This window comes from Amborella trichopoda, chromosome 10 (genome assembly GCF_054954075.1).
Source record: "Amborella trichopoda isolate Santa Cruz 75 chromosome 10, AtrichopodaSantaCruz75HAP2 v2.0, whole genome shotgun sequence".
In the NCBI taxonomy this organism is placed as follows: Eukaryota; Viridiplantae; Streptophyta; class Magnoliopsida; order Amborellales; family Amborellaceae; genus Amborella; species Amborella trichopoda.
The window spans coordinates 29,235,529-29,247,594 of NC_142345.1; the positions used below are offsets into that span (position 1 = coordinate 29,235,529).

General features: G+C 37.4%; 1 protein-coding gene across 1 annotated transcript; it reads right to left on the reverse strand.

Annotated features, from left to right (window-relative positions):
* Nucleotides 1-2,229: 2,229 nt before the first annotated feature.
* LOC18429702 (F-box protein GID2) lies at nucleotides 2,230-2,667 on the reverse strand. Its single transcript, XM_006838985.2, has one exon. The coding sequence runs from the start codon at nucleotides 2,665-2,667 to the stop codon at nucleotides 2,230-2,232; it is 438 nt and encodes a 145-aa protein (XP_006839048.1).
* Nucleotides 2,668-12,066: the final 9,399 nt, after the last annotated feature.

Consider the following 12,066-nt stretch of genomic DNA (forward strand, 5'->3'; position numbering starts at 1 on the left):
GAACAATTGCATGGGGACGTAGGGCTTCACCATCAACTAAGAGACAGTGGAGATGTAGTAGAAGAAACTCGAGACGAGTTTTATTTTCAATCCAAAGAGTTTGATGCAAATGGCATCGACGCTCGAAAGAATTAGACTAATTAACATATTATTTATCTATTTTTTAAAATTTGATTTTAGGGATATGGGTGTTACTTCTTTATTGGTTGAATTTGTGACTTAAGGCATGCGAGATAAAAAGGTTTTTATTTTATTTAGGTTGGGCTTGGATGAATTTCTTATTTCCATGATCCTATTTTGGTAGGGATCGTTAGCTAATTGGAAAGAGAATGATGGTGAAAGTTGATCACGTCATGGATAAAGATACTTCCTTGAAAGGAGAATCTAGGGAAGAGAAGATAAGAAAGTATGAGAAATGAGGATTTACATGATTTAAAGATAGATAATCATGAGAAGTTACACGAGGAGAGAGAGAAATGTTTAATGAGAAAGAGATAGAAAGGGAGAGTCATTGAGTTTTTTTATTGAGAAAATATCCCCATACCTTTTATTTTTTGTTTTCATATCTCAATAGATCCAAAGATTCAAAATATATTTCCTAAGCCCCTGACTTACTTTATCCACTTTTAACTATGTTTTTAGCCCTAAAAAATATAAAAAAATATATGCTTATTCTAAACCCTTTATCTCTTTACGTGATATATTCCCCCCAATTTGTTTTTTCTCTCTCTCTCTTCAACATTCACCCTAACGGGGGAGAGAAAGTAAGAGACATTGGGGAGAGAGTGAAAAAATAGGTAGAGAGAGATTTCGAGGGAAAATCACGTAGAGAGAGAAATGATATGTCTTTCTTATATTTGTTTGAGGCAAAAAAATAGGTTTTAAGGGGAAAAAGTTAGCTTAAAGGGTTAAAAGATATAAAACTTATAATTTTTATGACCCAAGATATGTTTTGAAACCTTGAGTCCATTGTGATATAAAACTTAAAAATGGGGGGTATGCAAATATTTTCCCTTTTTTATTTTGGTTTGTATTTAAAAAGTCTAACTTTCCATTTAAAAGGGGGACGGACTCGGATATTTAATAGAGAGTATTTATAAATAAATAAAAAAAAGGTTTTTTATTTCTATGACTTGATTTACAACCACTTTATTTTCTCCATAATAGTTGATTTTGGTTGGTTTTAAGATCAAAAGAATGTCGAGTGATCCTAACATTGAATTAAGAGAGGAGTGACAGTGAGAAAGAGTTGTCCCAATTGTGACTTGAGAGAGAGAGAGAGCTGTTGATGAGAAAGATAAGGGCGGAAATGGGCTGGGTCTGGGCCTCAACCCTAGAAACTCTACTAGGATAGTGCCTTTGGTTAGGTGGCCTGGTCTGGCCTTGTGAATGACTTAGGGAGGGCCATGCCTATTTCAAAATATTCTTTTAATACAAAAAACCAAAAGGGAAAGGTCGGGCCTGGCCATGGCCATGGCTCTTGGCATGACCTATCCACTGGGTTGGGAGTTTAGGCTTGGGCCTAGCTCTCCAGGCCGAAGCCCTAGCTATTCCGGACTGGGCCGAGCTGCCAAATTCCCACCCTTAGAGGGTTGCCCTAGCTGTGAGTTGAGCATGAGAGCGATTAGTTGAGAGAGAGAGAGAGAGAGACAAATGACGTGGAAATGAGAGTATCCTCTCATCCCTTAGAGTAGAGAGGGAGAGTCAAACCCAAACCACACCCCTCCCCTCCCCCACAAAAAACAAACAAAAGGAAAAAAGGAAAAAAAAAAAAGAAAAGAAAAAGAAGGTTCCCCCATTGAATAGGAATGGGGCCATTACAATAGGGGGAAAACCCCACAATCACAGAATGCTCATTCTCACAATAACTGATTGCCCCTTATCTGCAATCAAACACATCCTTGCAGTGCTCTGCTCTAAAAATGAAACAGGCCTATTATGACATGATACAGAATTCAATTGAAATGGTCTCTCAAAAAACACAACATCATTACAAAACGATTGGGGATTACGTTGACTAGGAAACAGTTCTATCATTTGGCTCTGGTATACTATTCAATTGTTCTTGTGGAGCATCCATTGTTTACCCAAAAAGCTTTTGCTCCAACATTCAATCTCCCCCTTCAAACTCCTGATGTATGGTTGATGCTCAACTAGAACAAAGGGACTGTGTATTCCAAGCCAAAACACACTCAAAAAATCATTTACAAATTCAAAGGAGTATGAGGATCATAACTGTGAAGACACAGAGAGGATATCAGAAGAAGAATTCTTCAAACTTTTCAAGTAGTGCACTGAAAATAGAGAAAGGGAAAGAGTTATCTCATCTTCAACAGAAGAAGCTCTCCATGAGCTCGTCTTTCTTCTCAAGGGGTGCAAGCAACTCTTGTACATGAGCCTAAACCCACCCAAAGCCAAAATCATGGACCTCAGTCGATCCACCGGGAACCTTGAGGACTCCCAATGTCTGTGAAATGTTACTTCCCATACATGCTCGCTAGCTCCCGCTTCACGCCATCTTTTGGACACACAACTTGCTCTACCCAATGATTTGGGATCAAGTTTCTTGAAAATCTCCTCTAGCAAATCCATGCTGTCATCTCCTATGAGCAGATCAAAGCTCCCATGGTCTTCCTCTGTGAACTTTGACCTCTTAATCTTCACCATTATTTAGAAGAAATCGTGGGACTCCTTCGGAAACTATTCAACTCTCCTGTTCTTCACCATTACTTCTCAGCGAGCTTTCTCGAAAACATAATGGTTCTGAGGAATTTAAAATCCCCAATTCATGGAGATTGGAGACTTTCAAGTTTTTGATCTCCCACTTTCATGGGTCATCTGCCTGTGCTGATCAATTGGGTCCTCATGGCTACCTAATTTTAGGGTATGGTGGATAGGTTGGGTAGTGGAAAATGGGGCATGGCAAAGAGGTTGGGTTGTAGATGAGTTCAAGAGAATCATTACAAAGATTGGCAGTGTCCCCAATTCATTGAAAGTTGAAGAGGCATCATGTGTCAATGTATGAGATAGGTGGGAGATGATTGAGTAATGGTGGGTAAGCAATCTTGGAAGCTTGTGGCAGCATAAGTCAAGAAAGGTGCTCAAGCATGCTAAAATCCACTGGTTTTTGGTGGGTTAAGAGGAAACAAGCAAATGCATTGAGATGGAGGGCATTCAAATACAAAACCTCACATAGAAATTCCCACCTGTCCTTTTCTACATTTTACTTTGTAGGAAATAGGAAGATGGGTCTCATTAAAGCACTATTTGTTTGTATTGAAAGGACAAAAGCAACCCGTCTTTGTCTTTGTTTTCCTTCAAAATGCATCAGTGCTGTTAATTCAATTCAACACTTAACACCGAAAGTTTCCAAAGGAGAATAAAAACATGTTTTCTTTACGTAAAGTCTTCTTTAAGAATCACCAAATTACGGAATCCGTACATTTCTTTGCTTTGTGGAAGTGCAAGGTGTATCTCCTGGTTTCTCTAAGTGCAGTGTCTTTGTTTTGAAAATCGGATCAGCCCCAAAATTGCTAGGATTTTGTGGTTTTATTCCCATTCAACTGATCTGATTTGGGCGATTCTTGGCTTAGTATGGAATCAAGCGATTTTGATTCGGATCAGCTATTTCAAATACTAAAAGAAGATGTGCAACAAGAAATAAAGTCGCATATTTGGCTATTCACTTGTTGAATTATTCATCCTCGGCCTTGATTCTTCCACCCACTAATTTGACCAACAACTGTTGGCTCGATTGTTTGTAATGATCAAAACTGCTCCCAATAAACCAATAAACCACACATTTCTGAGTAAATAAACATTTTGCTTGGCATCAGGAAACCCTTACCCAATAGACCTACAAACTTGATCCAAAAAATAAAAAAGGGACACCTTAGAACCCCAAAATCTTGTCCAACGTTTAAGGAGCACTCACAATCGAACCTATTCTTTTTTACAGTTAGAAAACTCCAAAAATCATAATGTTAGCCAATTTTCCCAGTACCTCTACCTATCTCTTAGACTTCCGCCTGAAAAAATTTTCGATCTCCTATTTCTTTTTTCCCATTATCTACTAAATGGCAAAAAAAAATAGAGGAATGGGGTTGAGTTCAAAGCAATAGCATCACTTGTAACTCTACTACCGGTCTCAGTTTCCATTCTTACCAGTACAAAACCCTATCGAAAAAAAAAAATATTAACCCCACTAGTGCAAAACCATTTTGAAAAAAATTGTTAACCCACTACTAACAGTCAACCTTAAAAAAAACTTTATTTTTTGCCACAGTCATACCTAGGCATGTAGATGCTCATCCCTTTTATTCACTGGAAAAAAAAAAAAAAACTTTTTATCCAGTGTTTCAGAAATATAACCAAAAACTTCAGATAAAAAAATTCTCCTAAATAGGTCATTGGCCTAAAGAGCAAATGATTTTTTTTTGGCTCCCATAGGACTACAATATTAGTTAGCTTTTACTGAGTCTTTGTGAATATGGCAAAGACATAAAAGACATAAATTAGTGGTTTTGTTGGGAAGCATATTGCGTCCACTTTACCCCAACTTCCTTAATTCCAAGGGGCAAATGTGTGTTTCTACGGGCTCCACCCTTTTGTCTTGAAACCCTAGAGTGGTTGATACCAGACAAAATTGAGAAATTGACATGCTCCTTTGTTCCCATTGTTTCACATTACAAAACAGACACATAACTACATTTAAAATAAGGAACTGAGTTTTGTGGTTGCTCCTAAATCTTGATAACATATCTCATGATGTCATTCAAAACGTCTGGTTTCAAATAAAAAAAAGAGATGGATGGTTTATATTGTGGAAGTTCTAGATCACGACCGTTGATTTGTCAACGGATTTAGAACATACTTGATTTCCTTCTTGCTTATGTAACACGCGTGAACCCACCCTGTTTGGGGTAAAGAGAAACTCAAGTTGATCTGAAAATGGTGCTTTTGTATTGGGTTCTTGTAAAAGATGTTTGGATAGAATTTTGATGAAATCTATGTTCTAAATTTCCAATATTTGGAATCAACTCTATGTAAAACCTGGATTTTGGCTAAAAATTTTTCTATCCAATTTGTATTAAGTTGTAAGGGTTTATTAATTTTTTGCCTTTTTCTTTTTACAATCTATTTATCTCCTTATTTTTATCCATGAAGATCTATTCAGTTTCTTAGTTGTTTATTCTTTTTCCTTCTATTGAAGATTTTTCTTCTTTCCCCTTGAACTTTTAGTAGTATTTCATCGAGAGAACGAAAAAAGGTCAATAAGGAGTCAAAAAAGAGGCTATGAAAAACCCTAACAAAAGAAATGGCAACTAAAGAAATAACACGACAAAAAGAAAACACGGGCAGGAGTTGCAGGTTTGACAAGGTCATCTGCCAATGAGCTAAGTTCCCTATTGACATGTTGAAAGAGAACCTCCTTGCCCAAGAGGGAAATAAGGATCTCATCCATGACTGTTTCCATGCCCACTGCGTGGATTGGGGCTCTTTACACCGCTTAATAACATTAGCAGAATCCCCGTCAACAGCCACCTTTTTTAACTGTGGATTTAACTTGAGAACTTCAAACTTTAAAGCCAAACTTTGCCTTATTAGTCCTACCTAAGACCAAACGCCCTTGATACGTCCATAGAATATCATCCTTATCATTTCTCAATAAACCATCATATCCTACCTGCTAACCAGCACCCCTTATGCTTCCATCAAAGTTGAGTTTCACTTAGTACGTCAGTGGAGAAATCCATTATTTGATTCTTTGACCTTTCGTTTTTTTTTTTTTTGTTTGAAGAAACGAGGGTCTCTTAGATTAGCTTCAAAAGTATTATTTGGGAATCTCTTTGAATTCAGTTGGTCGCCCTAGCCCACTAAACTATTAGCCTTTTTATCACATATTTGATCTGAGAGATATCCTGGACACTGCCTGGACAATTCTTCTGTTTCTCTCCTTCAAATTTGCCAAATTATTGAGGCCATTGTTATCTTCACAATTCACTTCCATACTTTGTAAAGGCAAAAAGCTGGTTTACAAAAGCTGATAGGCAATTGATTCTGGTAGCACTTCTTCAATTGATTCGGTCCTTGTTGGTTCGGTGATCTAGGGCATATAGGTTTGAGGGGTTGGATAGGTTCGGGTCATGTAGGTTAGGTGGTATGAATCGGCTTGGTTGGGGTATAGGCGAGTAGGAATGAAAGAGGATGGACCACAATATGGCAGAATTCCATCACCATCTCCTCTATGGGGGGTATGATCGACAAGAGAAAAGGTGCTCCACAATTAGCCAAAGCAACCGGAGGAGTCCGCTGGCGGGGTTCGACGTGGGTACTAAGCTTGATCAGGCACCACCTTGGAAGAGCCTTCGCCTTTCTTGAACTTAAAATTGGGTGTGTTTTAATCTTCAATCTTATGCAAATTTTACCTCAAATCAAAGCCCTCTGATATGCAGTTGCAATGGACCCATATTTGATGTGATCCGATGTCGGGGCTTCGAGATATAGCCGTTTGAATGAAGCGATGTTTTTCTTTAAAAATTCTACAACACATGAGTTTTTAGATGCAATTTTTTTTTTGAAATTCTTTCGTTTCTGGCAATGTCACGAGTTGTGCAATATATCAAAACGATCGTCTTGATAAGCTCCGCAACATATCAAAATTTGAGTTTAATTGGCCTCAAGATGAGAGAGTTATGAGCTTCATAAAGTAAGCCCAAAATTTAATGACATTATTTAAATGGAAACTGGTTTATAGAGGCTGCACCAAAATAGTGTAAAACGCACACATTTTTGGTAAGTTTTACCCATAATGGTTCAGAAAGATGCAAATGAGCCAAAAATTGGTATTTGGGTTTTTTTTGGCTTTTTGGATCCAATTGTGGTGGTCTGATTCTTACCAGAAGCCTTAGTAATAAGGCCCTAATTATGAGGTGTTTTTTCAGCATGATAGGAATTGGCTTCACGAAGTAAATTTCATCATGATATGCCTTAGCCTTGTCCGATCGAGACAGAACTTTGTGGGTCTCCTTAGGGCATCAAGTGCTACCCTCATATGCTTTTTGAGGATGATCTGACACCTTTTCAAATTCACCCAAAATCGAGATTATTTATTCAGTGCTTCTGTAGGTGCAGGCATTTTTGGTACCCACAAGACCAGGTTACAAATGGCTCCTTCCTTATTTGTACGAGGGATAAAAATGCATAACAACGTTGTCGAAGAAATTTGAATGGTTTGATCCTTTCTACTTGTTGTTATTTGATGTCCAACACGTATGAAGCTTCCCCTAGATCCTTCAAATCAAATTGTCGTAAAAGGAACTCTTTTGATTCCAATTCAAGGGCCATCGAGCTACTAACTATTAGCATATCATCTATGGTTGGGTATTTGTGTACAGTAAAGACATTATGAGAGCATAAATCAATATTTGGATATAGCGGAACAAAAAAACTTAGTGGGAATATGGTCCGATTGGACCAAAATAGGTAAATACTAATTGTCGATATTCAGACTAGGCTTAACATGCTAGGTCAGTCGAGTTGGAAAACTCTTAATTACCTGAGCATAAAGTACATCCGAAAAGGGTTAGCAGGATTATGCTTTGATAAGGTTGGAGTTGCCCAGGGTAGTGAGCTAAAGGACTGTGTAACCTTTGTGTGCGATGGTAAGCCTGTATAGACGAGGGTCAAAGCCTCATCATTAAACCATCACATAACATACACATATGATAGCCGTATTGTGAAAGAGAGTCACTATTGAGGGTGATATGTGTACATGTAAGAGATGACCCATATGCACCATAAAGTTATTGTTGCACAAGGTTTGTGTGACCTTGGAATTGTCTCTAGGGAAGAACCTATAATCCATAGACTGAGATTGTGTACCGTTATCTATTGACTAGCTTTGGTGGCCCAATCATGAACCCTTGTGATAGTCTGTGGGGAAATTGCTACATCAGTTTGAAAAAGTGAGTGTGAATTACTGTCCACAATAGAAGACGGAGTTCAGCAAATTAATAATTTTTTGGCTTAGTTAGATTTGATTCCCATTAAAATTATTTAGAATTACTTATTTTTATATTGAATTATTTTAAAATTTATAGTTTGAATTTTTAAAAGTCTCAAGATATGTTATTTTCTCAAAATGGATTTATAAATAAAGAGAAATTGAACTTTCAATATTTTAAATTTTATAATTTTATAATTCATATAATTGATGGGGCCCACCATGAGCTATGAGCCTACCATTATTGCACATGTCATATTGTGTGGGGTCCACTTATGGACACCATAGAGTGGCACACCCCACATATGGGAGTTACTTTCCTATTCTATGATGAGGCTATATATGGCATTCAATCAAGTTAAAGAAAAAGGGAAATTTTGGATATTAAGTGATCTAATTTTCAAGTTTAAGAATGTGTAAGAAAGAATATGGAAATAAGAGTTGTATGTAATATATTTTCTATATCTTTATTATTTGATGGGATTAGGTTAAGGAAACTGAATGATAAGGTTCTAATACATTTCTTTGAATCATAATGGCTTTTCTAAGAATTGTATGGCTCATATTTCTCATCCCACAAGTCTCTTATGATCAATGATCTGGATCTAATTTCCAGAAGGATGGCTAACCCTAAGAAACCATAACTTTAGAAAAAGTTTATAAATAGGGGCTCAATCTCTACACATTCTACACATCTCTCTCTCCCTCTCTAAGCGGCACGCCACCCCTCTCATCACTCTCTAATCTCTTGCATCCCTCTCCACTCCCCATTAGAAAATATTAGAAAAAGAAAAGTAAAAGGGGGGGCACTCCCCACGTAGTTCTAAGAGAGGAGTGCACCCCACATAGGTAGGCATTGAGGCCTAGCCTATTCATGCAACTTGTTCTACGATAGCTTTTTGATTTGAAGGGTTATAACCCAAGGTTTTCCATACTTCAAAGATCTAAGATAGACCATTGATCAGTTGCGTCATTGGAAGAGAAAATCTTAAGTGGGGTGTGCAAAATCCAAGTGAGGTTATTTTCTAACATCTTGTTCTATGGTTTGCAGTCTTTTATTTTCTTGTTCCTATAAGCATTATGTTATTTTTATTTATTAAATTATTTTTTATTAGTGGCAGCAAGTGAGAATCTAAATTGTTTTTAGTTTATTTTGAGTTTATTTTGTTATAATTGGACCTTTGTAGGTGTTCTAGTTTGTGTAAAATAGAAAATTTTAAAACTGCATATACCATGCGAGTTCAACTTTTACAACTTTCATTGGTATCAAATCATATGTTTCGTGCTGCCATTAAGCTGCTTTATTTCTTGTATTTGAGTCTTTTATTTCATTTGGGACAATAAAAATGGTTGTATATAGTTTTATCTCCGAGATCCTATCGGTCGAAAAGTCCAATGAGACAAACTACTCCTCTTAGAAGCGCACAATTGGCTATGTACTTTATTAGGAGGGTTTGCATGAGATACCAATTAAGCATCATCCTTCTCATCCTCGAAGAGATGCATCTCAGGCTACTAGAGTTGTATACTAATTGGAAGCATAAAAATACATGTGCAAGGCATATCTTGCTTTGTTCTATGAATAACTCATATGTGTCTAAGTATGAGCCAATAAGAACAGCTAAAGGCATGCATGAACAGCTCGAGAAGGAGTAGGAAGATCCTTCTCTTATGAGAAAATCAATGGCTATGAAGAATTACATCGATATAAAAATGATCGAAGCTACAAAAAATATCGGAACACATGCATATTTTCAGGGCACATGTTTGAGAGATGGAGGCGATTGAGATGCGGCACTTGGAACCCATGCAAGTGGTTTACATATTGGATATCCTCCCCACTTCTTGGGAGGTATTCATCTCATCCCTTGTTGCCCGAGAGACAACTCCTAGGCTAGAGGAGCTCATCACATTTCTCAAGGGCAAAGAGGAAAAGTGGAACGCTCGAAACGCATTAGCATCAAGAGATGCGGTGTACATGGTAAACTCTGAACTCTATTTTAAGCCTAACAAAGGGAAGGGTAAAATGACAAGTAATAAGAGGGAAAAGAAACATAAAAGAGAGATAAAATAAATTCAAGGGAAAGTGAGAAAATAGATATTGCTATATTTGCAAGATGGTGGGCCACATATCCAAGGGCTCTAGGTTCAATAAGAACCCTGAGGCTAATAGAGAACTTGCGTGTGTGGTATTCAAGACATTGCAAGCGGACCTCAAGGGCATGTCTTGGTGTCTTGACTCGGGAGCTACGACTTACGTGTCAAATACCAAGGATGGTTTTCACACTTTTACACCCGTGAGGTTGAGCTAGTAACACATCTACATGGGGGCAATCAAAAGACTGACATTCTGGGTACTGGTGATTATGTTATTGAGATGAAGAATGAAAAGATCTTGGTCTTAAAGCAAGCACTATATGCTCATGACATGAGGAAATGTTTGGGTTTTAAAGGCCGGGTTTATCACCACCTTCTCTGGAAATAAAGTGGTCATGAAAAATCATGATGAGATTGTCGTGACCAATCTTCTTGTAGATGGTCCCTATTCGATTAAAATAAACTAAGTAGTTGTTTATGTCTCGTCTTCGAATGATACAGATCTTCGAATGATACAGATTCTTTCTTATGGCATATGCAACTGGGATACATAGGTTTTAAGAGAATGAAAAGATTAAGAAAATATGGAATCCTGGAAAATTATAAAGGCAACTTATCAACTTTGTGTGTGCAAAGAAAATTAACAAGAAAAATTCCACTGGGGCACAAAAAGCTTCTAGTGTATTAGAATTCATTCATAGTGACATTTGTAGTTCTATAAATGTGGCCACTAAAAGCCACAAGAAATACTTCATCACATTCATTGAGGACCACTCATGATAAGGCCATATCCACTTTATGCACACAATATGAAGCCTAAAAAAAATTCAAAGAATACAAAGCTGAGATAGAGAACTAAACAAATATAAAAATCAAAGTTCTAAAAATAGATCGGGGCAGTGAATACTCCTCACAACTCTTTAGTGACTTGTATGTGGAACATGTTATTCTTCACCGATACACTATGCCTTACAAATCCGAGCACAATGGAGTAGTCGAGAGATAGAATACAACCTGGTAGAAATGATGAGGAGCATGATGGGGCATACAAATCTATCCTTATATTTCTAGGGGGAAGTAGTATTAACAACATGTTACATCTTGAATCGTGCTCCCACTAAAGCTGCCCTCTTACTCCTCACGAGATTTTTACTAATCGTACTCCGTCTCTTGATTATCTAAGAGTGAGGGGTTGTTCGGCCCTTGTCCTTATCCTTACCAAAGTATGACAACGCTATATCTCACAACCATCAAGTCTATATTCATCAGACACCCTGAATATGATAAGGGGTATTGATTCTTCATCCTTCAAAATGGGGTGGTTATTGAAAGTTGAGATGCCCACTTCTTTGGGGATGAGTTCTTTAACGAAAAATAAGTCACAAGCAAGCCAATCTCTTTGATATGGCTAGTGACAAGGTTGAGTTTCGAGAACTCGAATGAACAATTAGGAGAAGTAACCGAATTAATAGAAAACCTAAATTCTTTATCTACCTAGGGGAACATTATGAGAGGGTCGGTAATGAGCCAGATCATGAGCCTTCCACTTACCAAGAGGCCATAACTTGTTTTGAAAAGAAACATTAGGTATAAGCCATGAAAGATGAATACAATTTCATAACCCAAAACCATGTATGGGAACTAGTACCTCTACCTCAAAATCGTAAGGCAATAAGATGCAAGTTGATTTTCAAGAAAAACTAAACTCAGAGTGAAAATTAGAAAAATACAAACTAGACTACAACTAAGGGATTGACCCCAAAAATAAGGGGTAGACTATGAGGAAACCTTTTCTCCAATAATGAAGTTTCCATCCATTAGAATCTTGATAACCATAGCAGCCCATTTTGACTTTGAGGTCTATCAAATGGACGTAAAGACAACCTTTCAAAATGGGGATTTAGAAGAAGAAATCTACATGGAACAACTTAAGGGATTTGAAGAGAAAGGAAAGGGGAACCTTG

What these genes read in the sequence shown, in the direction of transcription:
- LOC18429702 (XM_006838985.2), bottom strand. Translation starts at nt 2,667, where the DNA reads ATGGTGAAGATTAAGAGGTCAAAGTTCACAGAGGAAGACCATGGGAGC.